This window comes from Pyxicephalus adspersus, chromosome 12, assembly GCF_032062135.1.
Source record: "Pyxicephalus adspersus chromosome 12, UCB_Pads_2.0, whole genome shotgun sequence".
Classification (NCBI taxonomy): Eukaryota; Metazoa; Chordata; class Amphibia; order Anura; family Pyxicephalidae; genus Pyxicephalus; species Pyxicephalus adspersus.
In genome coordinates, this window is record NC_092869.1 from 13,616,894 (window position 1) to 13,637,600 (window position 20,707).

Below are 20,707 nucleotides of genomic sequence, written 5' to 3' on the forward strand. Positions count from 1 at the left end.
TAGATATATATATATAGTAATATAGTGGAAGTATAAAATATAAATATTTTACATTTCAGTTTCTGTTCACCCTGTAAAACTCCTGAAGAACTTTTCTGTATAGAAATGAAACGTGTTGAGTGAATGTGAATTAAACAATATAGAAGATAGTTCTAACCAACGCAGAACAAATAGTTTTTAAGAAATGTGTAATGTACTAATGTGTTTAATATATGTGAACTATAAATTTGATATGCTGGAATGAATAAATGATTTAAAAAGAACATTTGAATCTGGTGGTTCATAATATATGCCAGTAAAGTCCCAATTTCTCTGTAATATTGTTTGTAAAAGTTAAGGGGTGAGGCATATTTTGGGCAGTAAATTGGATGAAAGTTTTATTGTTGCTATCTGGGGACATTCTAGTGATGTTTGTGGAAATCTGCTAACAGATGCTGGGCTTTGTCATAATCAGATAGTGTGGCTGGTGGTCAGTGCAGCAGCAGAAGGGCATTAATTCTGGCTTGTATAGAGATAGGGAGGGGCGGGGCTGTGTGTGTGTAAATTACAAGCGTATAATGAGCTTTCCATGGAAGGAGCCAACACTATATAAGTAGATGGGAGGTAAGCAGCGCTCTATTTGCTGAATGCAACACAGTGAACAAGAACTGTCCAAACAAGTGAACGATCGGTGAAACCATTCACTCTGAACTAGAGATCTCCAAATGACAGGAGCGATTTGCTGATCACAAGGCTCGGTGCTGGATTTTAGGACAAGAAGGGCATGCTTATCTGGATAACACCTTGCTGTCTTCTTGCTGCTCCAGGCTGCACTACAGAAGATCCAAGGGTTATATGACTTTTTTCCTCTTCCTGTGGATTTTATGATACAATTCTGCTTGCGAGGAATCTAGATCTGGGGAGCTGCTTCTCTACTGCCTTGTACACACGGGGAAGAGACGACCATGGTACACGGGCGCTTCTGTGGCTTGACGTTGCTCTTATTGATGTTGCAGCAGGTAATTGTGCCCATTGAAGGCTGTTCTTTGGGTTCCTGGTAGTCTGTAGCTTCTTAGTAGAGGTGATGATGGGATCCTGAGGTCTGATCACAGGGGGTTTTGTGTATTTTTCTCTAAGGTTTCTAGCTCCGGGGTCTTCCAGCTGGAACTTCATGAATTTATAAACCCCAATGGGATGCTGGGGAATGGCGAGTCGTGTTTACCCAACTGCAGGATCTTCTTCAAGATATGCTTGAAACACTATCAGACCGTGGTGTCACCGGGATCGTGCACGTTCGGCAGCGTTGTCACCCCAGTGCTCGGATCCAATTCATTCGTCATCGGGAATATTGAAGGTTTCATCAACCCAATCAGGCTGCCCTTCAACTTCACCTGGCCGGTAAGAGGCTTTTTATTTACAAGGGGGTCAAGCCATCTCCCTCAATAATCCTTTGCATGCTGCACAGGTGTTTATTTCTGGGTGCTGATCACATCCATTCATGACAGATCGTTGTGTGCATCTTGTGTAGAATCACCCCCAGGACTCAATGCTTAATTAAAAGCTTATTTAACACCTCCAGGGCAGTTCCATGAGTGCATCACCAGCACTAGATATTGGCATACAATTTACATCGTTTGCTTGCCACTATGACAGATGTGAACAACTTCAGATGTGTTCAAAGTCTTCTCGCACCAGACACAATAACACTGGTATACCCACCCCCTCCGCTGAAAATAAAAGAAGCTCGCTTTAATTGAGATCTAGGCAGTAATGCTATACGCAATTAGATTAATTAAACAGCACAGGCGAGCATGATCATCTCTTTTTAAAGATTACTGTAAAGATTAGCTTGTTTTCAGCGCCGATTATAATTCAGTTTAATATTTATTTGATGTTATCCTGCGATCCTGCATTAAAATAGTTTTTGTGTTTTATTTCAGAAAACCTTTTCCCTGATTATTGAAGCTGTCCATAAACCTTCAGGTAAATACATTCATTCTATAGACACAAGGGGGCGTTATTGCTCCACTAATAAACCCTATAGTGTCTACATCTATATCATCATTAAATAGAAAATTATAAGGTTGGGGAAAGTAGGACATTTCATTTATAAATTGGCCTACAAAGAGGAACTCAGCCTATATTTTTAATAAAGCCTCTTTTATTCCCTGTTGTGTTGTGCTGAAGATCAAAATGGAGCTCCTGCTTTGATACATATACTATTTTTTTTTCATGTCCCTTCATACCTAATCTCGAACACAATTGAGTTTCCTCCAGTTTATTTTTGGCGTGGGAAAGAAGTCCGCTCTTTGGTGAGAAAACCAGAAGTCTGCCAAATCGTCCTGACTGCCTTTTCCTGTATTTTACACCTTTTACAAATTCCGCCCTTTGGAAAAGAAATAATGGCTTTTGGATGTTTTGCTGACATAGAGGAAGAGAATATTTCAACAAAACAATTCTCACGTTGAAAAATTTCTTAAAGGCTGTAAACTCTGAAAGTAGATTGCTCACCTTGAAGCCTCAGTTACTGTTACAGGATTGTTATAATTCAAGGCCACTAATTATATTACATTAAAAATATGCTTCGGGTTTTAGTATATTAGTAAAAATATATTAAAACATTTTTTAATTTTTTATTTTTTTACATTATAATTTTTATGGGTTTCTGTCAGGCCTCCCTTTGGTTGTCATATACTTCAGCCACACACTGGGATCTCTGTAATAAGGTCAATTTATTGGGACTTTTTATAAAGTATTGCAAAATGTAGGGTGAAGAAATTCCAAGTTAGAGCAAAACAGGGAAGACTTCCTCAAATGTTTACAATACCCACAACTGAATGTATTTGCTAAGATGAGAAATCATGTTTTTATTTATTTATCTTTTTTTTTTTTTTTTTTTTTTTAGGTTTAAATCAAAAAGACATATTGGTCAGCAAGTTTACGATCCAGAAACCCCTTAATGTTGGTGAAGTATGGTCAACCAATGAGATGTCAGGAGTACATCAGACACATCTGAAATATTCCTACAGAGTTGTTTGCAGTGAACATTACTATGGGGAAAGCTGTTCCAGGCTTTGCAAACCTAGGGATGATCACTTTGGTCATTATGTCTGTGAATCGGATGGCAGCGTCTCATGCCTCAAGGGATGGAAAGGAGAATATTGCTCGATACGTAAGTTGTTTTGCTCACTTCACACAGGTTAAGGTCCTACATATATTCAACAGTATGTATTAATGCATTACTTAAGTGGGGTTCAGTGTTCAACAAATGCCAGTTTACAAGCTTGCTTAACATCAATTGACTTATTCAGTTAGCACTGCAAAGAGAATTAAAGAGCAAATCACAAGTAAAAAAACTGTTCCAAGAATCAGTTCAGCTACAACGTCAAGGGTTCAAGTTTCTTACATTTTTTGTATATTGCACTATAAGAGAAATATCAGAATGAAGCACAGATGTAGTTGAAATGTATATTTGAGTTTACCTTTCATTTCAATGGCCATGTGCAAAAACACAAAAATGCTGCAATAATACATTTTCAAAAAATGTGTTAAAGTCTCCGAGCCTGTATAGAAAATTGTCACATTGGAATAAATAGGATTTCTCTTTAAATGCATTTAGCTTATTGGTAAAAATGGTTCACTGTGAATGTGTGACTTGACTTTTGAAACAGTAGCTAATCCAACAACTAACTACAAGTATATATACAATTTCAAATCTATATTTTAGATTGTAGAAAAATGATCAGTTACTTTTGTTTTTGGCCATATGAAACGTAACTCTCTACCAGTCTTCGCACTGTAGTCCAATTTAACACACAATTTAGCATCTTTTATGCACAAGAACACCTGCCAACATTGGAAAGGCTGTCATTAGTCCCACGACAGATCTTCACTGTGCTTCTCATTCAGCTGTTCATTAAGAAAAAATGAAAGGGTAATGTGCTGGGTATAGAAAGCAGGAGAGTTGTGTGATCACACATTCTGCCCAGGGCTCTCCTTTTGTGAAATAAAGAATCAAGCTAATTAATCTAATGAACTAGTAGTAACATTTTTTTAAAGAACAAAAATCAAGCTTACTTATGTAAGCTTTCCTACTTCACCTTCACAGATGCCCCTCTGGCATATATGCGATTAAGATGACAGATTTGTGAATTTATGAAAAGTAAACCAGAGAAGGAGATAGCCATTGTTGGCAAATCAATACAAGTGCAGCAGCCTGTTTATTTAATGGTTGACAAGGTTGTAGTGAAGAACAGAACCTTTACAAATGTATACTAGACTTTGTAGAGTGATATATATATATATATATATATATATATATATATGAATCTGAAATCTATTTTCATTTGCATGACTTTCATGTTGGTAATCGCATTTGGCAGCAATGTAGTGGTTGTGGGGTGCAGAGAGCAACTGTGTACCATAGCTTTTCATCAGTGACTGGGTATGATCCTTGTGGCATGTCATACTTGTCATGTTAGGGTCTAGGTAATTTTTGATAACTAAAATTTATTTTTATAACTAGTTATATGTTTAATATGACTTTGTTGTCTTGATTGAAAGCAATGTAAAAAAGTGAGGAATATGATGGCTGCCATTGCTGATCTCGTTCTGACAAGGCTAATTGCCTGGCTGCCAGTCTAAAACATTCTGCCTCTGGCCTACCCAGACCAAATATATGCCTCAGGAGGTCTGATTCCACTTACTGCAAACTTGTTCAGGATTTGTGATCCTGATAGGATTAAAGGTGGTGATGCATGATGATTTAACATATGTTATCAGCTTCTATCAGCAGAATGAAGTTTTTCCCTGTTATGGCTGCACATTGCATCCTGGTGGATGGATGTTAATGTAATGTTTGCCTCTTGCTGTTTTGATGGGTTCTTTAATGTTTTAGACTATAAAAAAAACTCAAAAAATATATTCATTGTAGACATTTGGTTTGTTCTGCTAAACTTTAGGCCACTCACTTAGCAATGTAAATATTCCCTCTGCAATGATAATTCATATACTTATTAAATGATTTGTCTTGTGTCAGCAGGGAAATAAACAACTGATCTCTTGTTAGCCGTCATTCAGCCGGTTAGTATTGGCTCTCTATGTACAGTAATGCTTGTTTTGGTAGAGCAAGTTATACACGAGTACTTGCAGTGTAGTTCCTGGACTTCTAGCTAACCTGAAATATGGAAGCCTTGTAGCCTTTTGCTGTGGTGAGGTGATTTGGAGCGCAAGGTGGAAGGGTGTCTTTTGCTCATCGATTTCTATTGAAGTATTGATTGATAATCGAGATGGGTGGGGCCGGCGGTGTCACGTGATCCGATCCACACGAAGGGCCCGGGCAGGCCAGGTCTTATGGCTGAGGGGTCAAGTGTAATGTGGCGGGACGCGTGCACCGCTCGGGGCGGGCGGCTTGTGCTGTGAGGCACGCGTTCTTATTGTTATGGTTGGCTTTAGCCCGAGGGAACCAAGCTGAAAGAACAGCTGTAGTCAAGAGGGGAAGGTTTCATGGCTTAAACCAGCAACAACAGTAGCAGCTGTTATCTCATAGAGAGGAGGAGGGGGGGGATGAAAAGTCGTTGTTCAGAGTCAACCAGGCATTAAATGAGGCTCTTGTAAGTGTGCAAAATCAATGTCACAGGAGCGCAGCATGGCGAAAAAACAGCACTAAATTAACTGGCTGCTGCCTGCCCTGACAGACTTAAGGAGATGGGGGTGCTAGCTGGGTCCTGTGTACAGAGTAGCCTTCATAAGGTTAATGACTGCAATGGTCACCTAATGTAACACCAGCACTTCATTTATAATAGCAAGAATTAGACCCCCAGCATAGGGCCTATTTACATTAATAGCCTAATATCCCACAGTTGTAAAACCCAATGTGCTGCATTTGAAAAAAAAAAATGTTTTTGTGCAATAAATAAAAAAATGCTGTATACAACGCATGTTTAAACTGCTGTGGTGCAAGGTGAAATGCAAACCAGTGAATGTGCCAACATGTCTGCTCACTGAGGGTCGGTGCACGATAGTCATAATTATTTTACAATAGACATGTACGGTTTTTTTTTTGTTTGTTTTTTTACAGCAGTTGTGTCTGGCAGTGATTAACGCTGCTTCCAGTGTGTGTGTTTGTTTGTACAGTAAATGTAGTATAGCATGTTTCTTATGAGGTAGGGTAGGGATACTTCCGCGAAGTAACTTGTGGTTAAATATTTGAGGATGATATATTGACTCATTAAATTGTTTACAAAAGTGGGATTTTACTTAATGAGGAAATCTTGCAAAACATCCAAGTCATAACTTAGTGTGTGAATGTATAATTTACTGCACCTGGAAAAATTGCAAAATGTGCAACTCAACGGGCCATTTACAAAGTAACCATATAAACAGCTCACAGTATGCTAAAGACTCAGATGAAATTTATTAAACGTTAATCTGACAAGGCTTTTCATGGAACATTGGTTTGCTAAGGTAGTGGAATTCATAAACTATTAGGCTTCTATTATTTTCAAACAGGTGATACTGGTTGGCTCCTGGCAGTTGGCACCTTTCCAGCAACCACTAAAGCAAACCATTAAACTAGTTCTTATTGAACCAGGGTTTCACTATTTTGTAGGTGATCAGTACTGAACTGGTCACTTTTGCCCCCATTCCTATTTTTAAGGACAGTGGTGGGTGGTGCCTTAAGTTGGCCTTATGTGTTTGTAAAGGCAAAACCCTATTTTTTTTGGATAGCATAAAAAAGGGTAAAAACCTGTTGGATTTTCATGCTGGTTTGCCCTCTCTGTTTGACCTGGTGAATATTGTCTCTTGCGTGAAAGGTATTAAGAAAACAAGACTTTGTCAAATGAACCAAAAGTGAGGGGAAACCTTCCAATGGGAACACCTATTCTGGTAATAAGTGAACATGCCTCCCCCCTCCCCTTTTTTAGAGATCCCTTTTTCACCTGGTTGTGTCTCATAAAAGAAGTGAAGGAAAATCTCCCATGGAGACACAGCAAAGAACATAGGTCAACTTTTCCCTACTCTGTCTTAAACTAGAAGAAAATAGTGTATTTTCAGGGCTCATACAATCTGAGTTGTTTACAAAACTTTTTTTGTTCACTTTGTGTGTGTGTGTGTATAAAACAAATAGAATGTTATGCAATATTCACCATAATTACAATTTTTTCCACAGCAATATGCCTTGATGGGTGCAGCGAGCAAAACGGTTTCTGCAACAGCCCTGGAGAGTGTTCGTAAGTAGTCTATTATTTTATATAAACCTACACAAGCAATGCCCATGCTCTTTATAAATTCTTTAAACTGGTGCAAGCATGTCTGGGGTTTTTTGCACATATTAAGGAAAATGAATGGATTAGTTCATACTATTGTTGGCTATAGTTTTCTGTTGATTTATGGTGAACACAAAGATTGTATCTCAGGAAAATGAGTAATTCCTTTGTGAAATGTTTGCATATAATGGTGAGAATATTTTGCATTTGACTGAATCACATCCTGTCTTTTTTTTCTGCTAGTCACCCTTTTTTTCTGCCAGTGCATATTTTATATAATATTAATGATGTCATTAAAATATATACTCATTTTATTCCCTCACACAGTTATATGCTAAATCCCCAGGCATAGCCTGTGGACATTATACTCCCATTTGGTATATAGGAAAGTTTAAGAGTGCTTTATCTTTATTTTCAGATGTGGCCCTGGTTGGCAAGGCCGTTTCTGCAATGAGTGTATTCCCCACAATGGATGTAGACATGGCTCATGTCAGAATCCATGGCAATGCATCTGTGATGAAGGCTGGGGTGGCCTTTTTTGTGACCAAGGTAAGTGTATAGTTTGGCTATTTGAACTACTTTTATTATTTTTGCTAAAGTACACCTGTATCTGGAACATGGATATAAACATTTTTTTTTCATATTCTCAACAAGCAGTAAGTGCTTTAAAAAATTTTTAGCTGTATTTTTTGCAAAGTAAATCATCCTCAAGTACAACAGCAGATACTTATGTTATTCAGTTAATTTCATACAGATTAAGGCTAGCACACATTTAAGCTACATACACACGTCCAATGGTTCTCGCCAGATAATCGGCTCAGGGCTGATATCGGACGAGAGTCTGGCGTTTGTCCAGCGCCCGTCATCCATCTTCTGAACGACAGTCCTGGTGGATCCACAGACAATGGACGATGAACGATCCTAATGCAAGGGAAGGGGGAGAGCATGCAGCGGGGTGCCGCTCCGTCATTCTCCCCCCTCCCCTTTTCATAGAGCAGAACGGTGCTTTATGTACAGCACTCGTTCATACATTGTGCAGTCCTTAGTCCATGGAAAGGATCGCGAAGGATCCTTTCCAACGACAATAATTACACGTGTGTATGCAGCTTTAGGTTTATTGTTGCCTAAAATTATTGTGAACAATAGTTGTGGGAGACTGTTTAGGAATGATTGCTGTACAAGGAGCTTTGTTCAGTTTTCTGCCAAGCAGCCTATTCTGTTCTGTGGAAAGGGGAGGCAAGAGGACAAGTACACCTGTTCTTTTTCTGGAGTTTTACACAAGACATTTACAATTGATCATTTTGGGTGATGTGATGAAAATCTGGAGTGTGTACATAGCCTTACAAACAGCTGTTGTGTGTTTACATTGGATGGCTGACAAGCTGCCAAGGTTCTGGCCTTAATAGAAAGTAAATGGAAAAGAGTGATTTTTAGAGCTTTTTCTTTAAATATTAAAGATGCATTTCTCTGTGATGCATATAGCCACATATGTGAATGAGGACATTGTCTTAAAGTGCATATATTGTCTATTTAGAATATTGAATTACTTTAATTTGCATAGTCTTGGCACAGGTTCACTTTAAAGTGACCCTTTCTTATATTTTTAAGGCTGGTTACTGATACAGTTGGCTTCAGATACAGCCGAAATTAAACTGGTCTTTATTTTTAGATATGGCAGGGAGAGGGTTATAACTTCTGTTATGTTTTTATTGTTTTTCTTTTGAGGATTTTTATCCGCTATTTTCTTATACCTCAAACCTCGGGCTTAAAAGAGGAACTGGGTTCAGTGGGCAAGTTATATTCCTTCTCTATTCTCTTTACAAACAACAAAAACACATTTTGTCTGGATTTTATTTCAATGAGGAATGGTTATTAATCCAACCTTTGCAACCAAGAATCATTGTTCAGAAAATTTGTATTGGTTATTTCAGATCTGCTGCTATGGTTAAATTGCTAAAGGTAAACATAGATTAAGATTACTAATTGATTTATTTGATACAGATTTAAACTACTGCACTCATCATAAACCCTGCAAAAATGGAGCCATGTGCATGAATACAGGACAGGGCAGCTACACATGTTCTTGTCGAGCTGGTTTTACTGGGGTGAACTGCGAAGAGAAGATCAATGAATGTGATAGTAACCCTTGCAGGAATGGAGGCAGTTGCACGGTAAGAAATATATTTTTACATCTGTTACAGAATTAATTTTTTATTAGCAGTTCATTATAGAAGGGATTTTCCTTCACATTTGTTGGAAAAATTCCCCTTGATACTTCGTGCCATCAAACAGAGTGGCTTGTATCTTTACAGTCAATATTCTATAATGTGTCAAACTAAGCAGCCTGAGGTGCATGCTAAGAACACATTTATGGCATGAAACAAAGTAAGCAAGTGCTGAGCTCTTTAGGATGTCAGAAAAAAAGATCAGTCAGCAGATGGACAACTGGACAGGGCTTATGGGCAGAAGTAGCTTCCCAGATTTTTATTTAAAGTGTATGATTAAAAAATATACAAAGTCACAATATATTTAACAGCCATATTTAAAAATAAAAGGTGCACCTTTCAAGGAATTATATATTTAAAATTATCTTATGAAGGTGCTGCCCATACAGGTCTGAATTGAAGTTTGGCTGTCTATAAACCTGACACTTAACTCACAGAAGCATAGAAGGTATTGTCCTTGCTTCTACCTTTCTTGTTTTTCCAACATTAGTGTTGACTTGTTTGAACTAGATTTTCTCTTGCATCTGTTTGCACTATCAACATGTGTACGCGTAATGCATGTTTACTGCTTTGGGGAACTGTTCTTTTTGTTTCTATACACTCTAAGCCATTCCACACTGATGTATGTTTTGATTTTCCTTTAAAGCTAAACTCCAGCCAAAACATGGCTTTGGAAGTCTGTCTGTATTTCATTTTTTTGCTGTCCTTATTGGGCAGATCACCATTTACAGAGGTTATAGGCTTTTCAGTTTGTAAAAAACATTTATTATTTGTCTGGAGCTGGGCTTTAAGTCATACAAACAAAAAAAGGCATTAACCATTTTATGGGGAAAAAGAAAATGTGAAAATTACCATAAACGCCTATATTTTTTTCTATATTCTCCTAGGATGTAGATAGTGGCTACCTCTGTGAATGTCCACAAGGATATTATGGAACCCACTGTGAACACAGTGTGCTAAATTGTGCAGATTCTCCATGTTTTAATGGTGGAACGTGTAGAGAACGAGAGATGGGTGCCAGCTATGCGTGCCAATGCCCACTAGGATATACTGGGTCCAACTGTGAAAAGAAAGAGGACAAGTGTACCAACAATCCTTGTTTAAATGGTGTGTATATCAACTCATATTTGAATTCCGTTAAACAAATAGGACAAGGTATTTTCTTAGATAAACTTCCTCGAAAGCAGCATTGTGTTTGACACTTATCAGTATTCTTATACCAACAATGCTGTGCAAGCTGTGTTTTTTTTTTTTTTTTTAGTTATCTTGTATATTTTTTCTTGCATCTCCTTACTCCATCTCATCCAACACCTGAATCAGTAGTGTCATCACTCCTTTGGTCAAATGATATAGTGTTCAGGTCTATTATTATTATTATTTATAATAAACAGGATTTATATAGCGCCAACATATTACGCAGCGCTGTACAATAAATAGATTGGCTTCAAAGACCCGCTACTTTTACAAGTCCTCAATACTTCGAAATACTGGATAGTGCATAGAGGTTGTCAGAAGCAAAGAAGGGATAATCTCCTTAAATGAGAAAAAATTAAAGTGCATAATCTTAACTACAAGTGAGTGCTGTAATGGTAGTAGGGGAAAATAAATGTAGTTGTTAAGATTTGTTGATCAGCGTGTGAGAGAAATGATGATTTTGACAGGTGATTTCACCCTTTATTGGGCACTGACTACTTAATTAGTTTACACTGACAATTGTTTTGCAAGTTTTGAATGCATCTTTAAATTGCAATTTTTTTTTGTTTGTTTTCAACAGGTGGTCAGTGTTATGTCTTGGGTTACATGCAGCTGTGTCGCTGTCCTTCTGGATACAAAGGTCCAACATGTGCTATTAACATTAATTTCTGTGCAAAAAATCCATGTTCCAATGGTGGTACCTGCTATGACTTGCCTGGTGACTATAGCTGCACTTGTTCACCTGGATTCACTGGAAAAAACTGTGATCTAAAATCCATAGATGAGTGTACAATGAACCCTTGTAAAAACGGTGGATCGTGTCATTATGTGCCTTATGAGAAAAACGTAGCTTGTGTTTGTCCTTTTGGGTTCATGGGAAGCTTCTGTGAATTCCAAGCTCGAGAATTTCCCTGGGTTGCCGTGTTTATGGGTGCTGGTATGGTCGGACTCTTGGTCTTATTGTGTATGATCTTCATCGTTGTCAGGCATTTTCGGCAGCAGCCAAAGCAGGACACAAAGACCATGAACAATTTATCAGATTTTCAAAAAGACAACTTGATACCAGCCTCACAGTTAAAAAATATAAACAAAAAAAAAGATTTTCAAGTGGATTTTGGTGTGGATAAATCAAATTACAAACTAAAAAACCATACATTAGACTGTAACATAACCAATGGACTAATTGGTGTCAGCAATGGAATTGCAAAGGAAGACAAGTTTCACAATAGTGATAAATGTTTAGAAGAAGAGAAATACCCACTGCGTTTACACAGGTAAGCCAGAAACATGCAGCAACTTTTTGTGGCCTGAATTTACATATAGCTAAAATTAACAATTGTTAACTTGCATCTGTCATTTTTTTTTCATGAATTGCTTTTCCTTACACTTCTAACATTTTTTTAGTAATGTCTATTAGTAACTAAAAGGGATACAGCAGGGACACTAATCTCTGCCTTAAAGTTTATGTAAGAATGAAAATTCAAACCACTCTGATTTCAAAGGGGCAACACGTATGCCCAAGGCAGATGCAGGGGATTCAAGAGCCAACGATCTTTGTACCAATCTAAATAGAAGATTTGATTATTTAACTTTGCTACAAAAATGTGTTTTCTTGATTTCATGTATCTCCTTAGTGTACAGCCATTCTCCTCCTGTCTAGAGTGAAATACTCACAACTTTGTACTTTGTCATCTATGAAATACTTGAATGGTATATCTACTGCTGGCTCCTGGGACAGGGACAGCCTTTTATCCTAAGTACAATGTCCATTTTTCTTGCTGTTAACCAGCTGCTACAATAATACAGGTCCTCAAGTGTATTTTTGTTCTTACACACCACTGAGACCTGTGATCCACGGCCCTCCCCAAGCACAGGGGAATCATGTTTGTCAGTCATGAATTTGCACTCTGTTGTGTAAGCTTGTAAAGCAGAGACATCTAACCTGTAAATTTATACCAGGACAACTGCTAGCCGAGTAGCAAAGCATAAACTGACATATCAGTACTAGAATTTGCATATTCAGAAACAATCTAAAAACAATCTAACTAGGGTACATACACATTTATATCCTGACAAGTTCCCTTTAAATATTAAAAAATTAAGTAGTTTACTCTTTTACAGAATAGCCTGTTTTGCTGGCAGTCATATTTAATCATGTATATTGGTAATTTCCCATACATGGATATTAATGTAATGTTACATTTTAAAAATGTAGTAAAAGCAAAACTTTGAACTACCTCTCTTGGTTTTTTTTCTTTCCTTCTCAGTGAAAAGCCAGAGTGTAGAATATCAACGATATGTTCCCCAAGGGATTCAATGTACCAGTCAATTTATGTGATAGCAGAGGAACGGAACGAATGTGTGATAGCTACAGAGGTAAGGACATGGCTGCTCAACACCACTCGCCAGATAGTGTTTCTAGTGAAGCTGATAGTACTTCTAATGCCAGAGATCAATCGCCTAGATAGCACAGCAGTTCCTTAACATGGGCTTTAAATTTACCTTAATTTTTAAAAAAAACCTTGGAATTTAAATTTAAAAAAAATGTTTCTTTAGTCAAGTATGTAAAAAAATATGTAGTCTTTTATCAGCAAGTAGTCATCTTTTCACTTGCAAATTATTAGTCTCCCCTTTGCCAAAAAAAGTCTTTTGTTTACAGAACCCAATAGGCCCTAGAAGTAGGGAGTCATCTTTTATCAAATGGCATGGGTCAAGAATATAATCCAACAACTGGCCACCAAAGCATTCTGTATTGTAATTTTTTTTGTAGTATATAGTAGGGCTATTTGAATCTTTGTGTTAAAGGTTTATTTGTACAATGTTGTGTGTGTGTTTGCTACAAAGAGGCTTTCAATTAGTTTTATATGCAGCTATGTATGGTATTGACAAATTTAGTAGTCATTTTAGTGTAGTATGAGCACATTCGGTATATAACTGTTTGTTTTTTCCTAGGTGTAAACATTTGAGTTTTAACGTTCAGAAATGCAACGGTCACATTCTCTGAAAGGCCACAGAATGGAGGCATGCCATGTAGCCATGTTTACATTTCAGTAATTCAGGACTGGAGGGGATTTTGATCACATATGTACAACGTGCTGCTTTCAGAAGACTGGCTAATCTAATCTGAAGGGAACAGACTGTGAATTTGCAGGAGATACAAAAGACTTTACTCCGGGACTCTTGACGTTCAGGAACTCAATCAACAGAATGTAACAAACTGGATTATAAACAAAATTTGAATAGACATTCGATAATTTCAGACTGGTTTCTTAAAGTGTCCTTTTGAGGCTTCACGTTCCTTGTTATAAAGTTGCATTTTAAGTTGCTGACAGCAATGGATGTTGATCGATACCACAGAACATGTCCTGAAGAAAGTGAATGGAATTGGTTTGTTATGCAGAATGCAAGTCTTGCTATCAAGGTTGTTCTCCTGCTGTGTTTAGAAGTGCCTAAAGAATGTTCCAAGAGTCCACGTTTTGTTGGGTGAAGTTCACCTCTTTTCCCATGTAATACCTGAACAGTGTTAAGGAAATTTCTACCATGCTAAAGAGGTTTTGGGACATGCTCGTGGAAAGTGCTGTGTGGACATTTAATAAACCTGTTAGTAAACAGTGCACACAGGTTAGTAGCCTGTGCAAGTCTTTAGCCAGCAAACTGTAGTCAAAGCCTTACATTGCATGACAAGTCAATGAAGCTGGCCACTTTTTAATAATTCCTTTTGCACTACTGAGAATTGTGATTTAGTACTTTATTTTCATTATAACTAGAGAACACTATCAGTTTGGTGTCCGGCCTGTTTTACACAGCCTGAATGTTGTGAAACTTCATAAAAAGCCCTTATTAACGTATATAATTGTAGATTTATTCCAAATAAGTGCATTATTTTATTTAACTTATATAACATGACTGTTATTGCCATTTAATGAGCTCTCCAGTGACTTAACTCTGTCAAAAAATTCAAAATGCCATCCACCAAAATCTGTTGTATCAGTTGTTTTTTTTTTCTTCTTCTTTAGAGATTTTAAAATACCAGCAAACTGTCACTCTAAAGGGCTAGCAAGTTTCTATATTGTGTTATCACAACAAATTATTGAGCAATAAGCTGATATCTGCAAGCTAGCAAGTTTCTATATTGTGTTATCACAACAAATTATTGAGCAAACAGTTGATATCTGTAAGATGCTGTGATTTGGCTATAACCAAAACTAATATTTAGATGGGAACTTGAACCAGCATCTATATCTGTTTATTGTAAAGCATTAATCATGTAACTAAAATAAAAAAACACACACTGATACACTATTGAGCTAGAACCATAATGTCTCTTGTTTTCTTGATATCCAACCATGGCTAAATTGGTTGGCTCAACCATATATGAGACTGGAATTCAATAATAGATGTGTTGACTGCAGCTTGCTATCATTTTTTGTTTGTTTTTGTTTTTTAACTAGCATTTCAATAATTTAATGATGAATCAAGAGCACTGAACCTTTTTACATTTTATAAAATTGTTTTGTATATAATGTATATTTATAATCAAAACAAATGTAAATATGTTTATTTCTTATGTCCTGTTTTATTGTGTTAGCAACAAAGTTTCAGTTATATTTTTGTTATTTTATTTTATTTTTATTTTTTTTTTTTTGAAGAAATGAAAAACATTTTAAATCTAAGTTGCATTCTGTCTGTGTTTTTATTTATTTATATATTTTAAGGTAATTTTGTGTTTTTAATCAGTGTAACACTATTCCCACATACCAGTAATTACGCTTGGAGTGCACTTGTTGCATGATAAATTTAGGCAAAAAAAATAGCACATTAGGGGGAAAAAACAGTTTCTGCTTTCCTGTTGCTTTTCCTGTGGCCTTTGTGAAAAACAGGCAAATAGGAAGCAAAAATGCATTCCCACTAATTCTTCTGTAGACGTTTACAGGAAAGAATTGTATATCCACTTACTACAAATGAATTTGCATCCTGAATGATGTTTGTGGCGATCTGCCTCAGACATCAAGAGCAACTTTGGTTCCCTAAGTTTAGATACATGCAAAGTTGATGGTTTTCTGTGTGAACGGATGTTGTCCATGGAATGACTTAAGATTTCACTTAAGCTACTTTTTTTTCTTGGTACAATCTCAACTTATTTTTCATTAGTAATATGTACAGCTTCCCATATAAAAAAAATATATATTTATGCCAACATTGATTTACTAATAGTAAATGATGCACACCTCCCAAAGTGAATAATAGTAAATAGAGTAAACCTTTGTGCAAGCAAAAGCCAGCTGATTATGACAACTATCACAGTTTGGCGTTGTATTTGGCTAAGCCTTGCTATATCTGACTATCTGTGGAGTCCAAAAATCAAATGGTTGAGTAGTCTTTGAAGTGGAAAAGGGTTGAGGTAGAAGTGAGGGCTTCCATCTCATTGAGTTCATAAATTCTGCTAAACTATTGTGCCACTGAAGAAGCTCCTGACTGCCACACTCCGCCACACCTCGGGGATGCACATTTCCTGAATGGGTAAATCTGCAAATCCCTCTCTTAGAAGGAACAAATCCCTGCACATTCACAAAAAATATGAAGTGTACCCCACGCCAAGTGACATCGCCAACAGCGATCTGAGATGTATGGGCAGAAGGAGTAGAGCTTCCCAGGCATTCTGTATCAATGGGTGAGCAATATAACTTCAATCTCTTGATACATAGTGTTGATTGTTGAAGTGTGGCTAAGGACAAGCATATCTGACACTTTTTACCACGATAAGTTCACAGATCTCCAGCCATATTTTGAAAAAAACAAGGAAGCAGAAGTTGGGTCAAGGGATGATATCAGTTCTAAGTATAGTATAGATACTATGTGATGTGCTACACCACTAATTGTGCAAGCCATTTTGAAAACTGTAAGAGGTTGTTTAAAGTGCTCAGGGGGTTTAAGAGAGAACAGAAAGTGATGCAGCTTTCTGATTTGCCAAAAATAGGCAAAGGAGGAATCTGAGAAAAACATAAGCACAAATAGGCGGGTGGACCGTTGGAGGAGAAAGGTGACATCCTTGATCTGCAATGGGCCAAAAGCCTGAGTCATCTATATCTGGAATAAATTTAGGGTTGTCAATCACTGGGTAAAGCAGGAAGCCTGGCGGAGAAATTTTGTATAGGGGGCAAATTTAGCAAATAGGCTAGGTAAGGGTTAACTCTCACTGTAGGGTGTGCACATTTATCTAGGAAATGTTAGTGTTAGGGCACAAGAGCAAAGCCAGCAATGAACTCCTTGTGAAAATTTGTTCAATTCCTACCCACTCTTTTCAGCCTGTATGACAGAATCAGTTCACTAGCACCTCAGATAATCTTAAAGATGGAGAGAGCAAAAAAGGATTGGAGCTTGGATACTAGGTTTGGCAAATAAATTCTAAGAGAAGAAGATAAAATAAGTTGTTTGCGAAAGCTGCAAATTTATGTTCACTATTGGCCAAAGCAATACCCTAAATATTGGGATTTGCCTGAATCTGGCCCAAAAGGGTTCCAATGTTAGAACGGATTAAAGGTGAAAGGTAACAGCCCTGTCCAGTACCATTAGAAACATTTAGAATGAGTCTGACAGGATCTTGTTTGCTTTAACGCTGGCTGTTGGCTGTAAATAAAGTGATAAGATGGATGTAATCATCGCCTAGTCCTATGAAACAGAGGGTATTGCATAAAAAAAACTACATGATCAAAGACCTTCCCAGCATCTCTGGAAAGCAACAATAAAGGGAAATGCTGAGATTGGGAATCATAGATCATATTTAGGGGCTTAATGGTGTTATCCTGTGCCTTTCAATTAGGTACTAGCAGTTAGCAAGAATTTAAGAGTAGTGCTACAAGTCTACATTTTAGAGGGAAATAAGGCGGTAGCTGGTACAATTAGTAGGATTTTTACCCTGTTTGGGGATAACCGTAACAAGCGTTTCTAATAGATCCCAAATTACCAAACAGGTGCGTGAAATAGAGTTGAAATCTGACAAGAAGAGGGCACTAAGGGAGTAAAAGTTATTAATATTTAATTGTAAGGCCATCTGGACACGCAGCTTTCCCTGTGGGGGAGGAGTTAACTGCTAAAAGTTTGTCAGACAATATTTCTAGGGCTTGGCTATCAAGATCCTCAAGTTGAGGCATGTTAGGAAAATTAAGATATGATAAAGAGAAGACCCTGATAATGCAGATAAAATACAGCCATGTCCCCAAAATAGATCACATGCAAAATTATATTTTCAACAAGAGAGTTCAAGACAGTGGGACTTTCAAAAGGATATTTAAAAAAACAAATTTTAACATATACAGAATTTTTTTTCAAAAACAGTATTATTAATACTGTTAAGATATAATTAATAATTATTATAGCCTTACTCAAAGAAGTGACATCTAGATTTTGTAAGAGTGGCTTTAGCTTTCTGAAAACAAAAAGATTGTAAGGATTCTCTGGCTTGACGTAGATGAGCCTCAGTGTTTCTAGAAGGTGTAGCTTCATGGGAGATTTTTAGTGAATGGATCTCTTGTAAACGATTTTGGGTCTGATTTACTAAAGCTCTCCAAGGCAGGAGAGGATACACTTTCATCAGTGAAGCTGGGTGATCCAACAACCTGGAATGGATTTCTTAAAAGTCATTTTCTATTTGTTAGCAAATGTTTCCAATCCTGGACCAGAACCATTCCATGTTTCTGGATTACCCAGCTTCACTGATGTAAGTGTATCCTTTCCTGCCTTGGAGAGCTTTAATAAACCAAGATCTTTGTATCTGCGCAAGTCTCCCTCATTTCAGCCTGGACCCATGCCTTTAAAAAATGGCTTGTGAAGAGAGTTGTGAGGTGATGTCAGCTAACACAACCGGGTCTTTCATTCAGGTGCAGAGGAGTGACTAACAGCCAGCAACACAGGGGCATGATTGGAGAGGGTGATGTTACCAATAGTACCAACGGTGGAAATAGAAAAGAGAAAGAGGTCTGAGTGATAAACCAATAAAATATCTATGTGGTATAAGAACTGTGAATGTAGGAGTCAAAAGTGAAATCTTTTGTTGTGGCATGGTGTAACCACCAAATTTTAAGTAACTGGTGGTCATTAAAGGCCTGGAGGTTCGTCCCCTGGAGGAGTTCATTGGGGATCTAGTGAACAAATAAAATCACCACTCAATATGAATGTACATTCCACAACGTGTCAAGATTTGAGGACAGGCTCAAAAAGTTGGAGCTAATAGAGCTAGGGGAAAAGTTATTGGCTTGGGTGAACAAATGGAAATCAATCAGGCCCTTGACCAAAAGGATTTTGCCTTCTCCATCTATGTTGCCAAGAAATATATTTAGAAAACAAATCAAAACATACCAAAATACAAAAATGGCCTTCAGCCAAGGGATCATGACATACCATTTGGTAGTGTCAATCCTAGAGAACAGGGATTCCACTTTCCTGGAAGTGGGGTTTCTGTAGGAAAACAATATAGCATTTTTGGCAATGATGGTCTCTCAAGACTGCCATTCTCCTCAGGGATTTTCAGGTCCTTCACATTCAGCTAGATAAAATAAAAATTAGACATAAAAAAAATTGTCAGATACACCACAGGGAAAAATGGGAGAATAGTATTACTACAACAGGGCTAGACACCTTAGAGCAGGGGTGTCAAACTCAAATACACAGTGGGACAAAACTAAAAACTTAGACAAAGTCGCAGGCCAAACTTGAAACTGAAAAAGCAACGCTATTACAATTCCCGTCGTCATAAAAACAGTTATTGCGAGGCTTAATGTTATGAGTGGCTGGAACTCCCTCTTCACTGAAATAGCACCGCTACCATAATTCCCTGCGTCTATAAAACAGTCCAATGCGGGGCCACACATAGGCAGAGAGGCCGCTGGTCTATAGACGCGGATGATGCCGCTACTACAATTTCTGGCATTCCTTGCATCTATAAAACAGTCCAATGAGGGGCAACGCATAGGAGAGGCCGCTGGTCTATTTTAATGCAGTGCCAGGGGCAATTCATATTTCGGATTCCATTGGGGGCCAAAAATAAGGATGTTGCGGGCCAGAGTCTGACACCCCTGCCTTAGAGGAAAAAGGTAAAAATATTCACCTCTAACATGTCTCACATCAAATGGCATTGCAACAATATAAAATGTAAGATCACTATCATCATTTGAAAGCTACAAAAATATAACAAATGATGTACAAAGGAAATGAGGATGAGCAAAAATTTCCATGTCAAGTTACGAAAGCCTATAAAACAAAACCAAATTTGGAATATGCAGTTACATTCTAGAACCAGTTCACAAAAAGAATATTGTGGAATTTGGGGAGAGAGTGCAGAGAAGGGTACCTAAACTAATAAGCAACAATAAAGAGTTCTGCTATAAAGAAAAATTGGGTAAAGTGTATTTATTCTCCTATAAGAAGTGGAGTTTAAAAGCAGATCACCATGTATACATATATAAATTGTCCATATAGTGAACCTGCTGCAAAGTTATTTGTTTTGAGGTTATTCCAATAGACAGGGTGATACTCTTTCCATCAAGTAGTTTCACCAAGCTAAGTAGATTATTAAAAAAAAAAATCTACATTTTTAAATGCACCGAATATATCAGGTTTTTCTTTGGATGGACCATGCAATAAAAGGGTTTTTCACCTTCCTCTAAATCAGGGGTCATCAAACTTTTTTGGCCACTAGGCCACTTCAGGGGTGGGCAGGAGCACAGGAGAACCCTCTCTTTCAAGTCCCACCTTAATGGCTCCGCCCCATCAGGAACGCCCCCTGAAGGGAAATCAGGTTAACAATTCCTCCGCCAGGGTAAATAGGGAACATTCCCTCTCCTTCATATGCAATGCATTAGTCAACAAAGGGGATCTAGGAGTCCTGTGGGAGTTTCATTTCTTTTGATGTCCCAGTTGCAGTTTTTAAGTCACTTCTTGCCTGGTAACATGTGGTCAGTTTTACAAAAATTAGGGGCAATCTAGCTAAGGGAACAGAAAAAAACTCATCAGTAATACCTCCGTTACTTTCTATCTATAACTAAA

The 20,707-nt window shown here is 37.5% G+C and overlaps 1 protein-coding gene across 1 annotated transcript; it reads left to right on the forward strand.

The window, feature by feature from the left end:
* The first annotated feature begins 593 nt into the window (after positions 1-593).
* Positions 594-15,339, forward strand: DLL4 (delta like canonical Notch ligand 4). The gene is made up of 11 exons (XM_072427705.1): positions 594-998; positions 1,117-1,377; positions 1,920-1,962; positions 2,885-3,151; positions 7,151-7,211; positions 7,666-7,796; positions 9,249-9,418; positions 10,360-10,579; positions 11,247-11,940; positions 12,934-13,042; positions 13,619-15,339. The coding sequence occupies exons 1-11, from the start codon at positions 945-947 to the stop codon at positions 13,622-13,624; spliced, it is 2,016 nt and encodes a 671-aa protein (XP_072283806.1). The 5' UTR covers positions 594-944; the 3' UTR covers positions 13,625-15,339.
* Positions 15,340-20,707: the final 5,368 nt, after the last annotated feature.

What these genes read in the sequence shown, in the direction of transcription:
- DLL4 (XM_072427705.1), top strand. Translation starts at nt 945, where the DNA reads ATGGTACACGGGCGCTTCTGTGGCTTGACGTTGCTCTTATTGATGTTG. An exon ending in TCTTATTGATGTTGCAGCAG is followed by an intron (nt 999 to 1,116) that starts GTAATTGTGCCC and finishes TTTTTCTCTAAG; the next exon opens with GTTTCTAGCTCCGGGGTCTT. An exon ending in AACAGCCCTGGAGAGTGTTC is followed by an intron (nt 7,212 to 7,665) that starts GTAAGTAGTCTA and finishes CTTTATTTTCAG; the next exon opens with ATGTGGCCCTGGTTGGCAAG.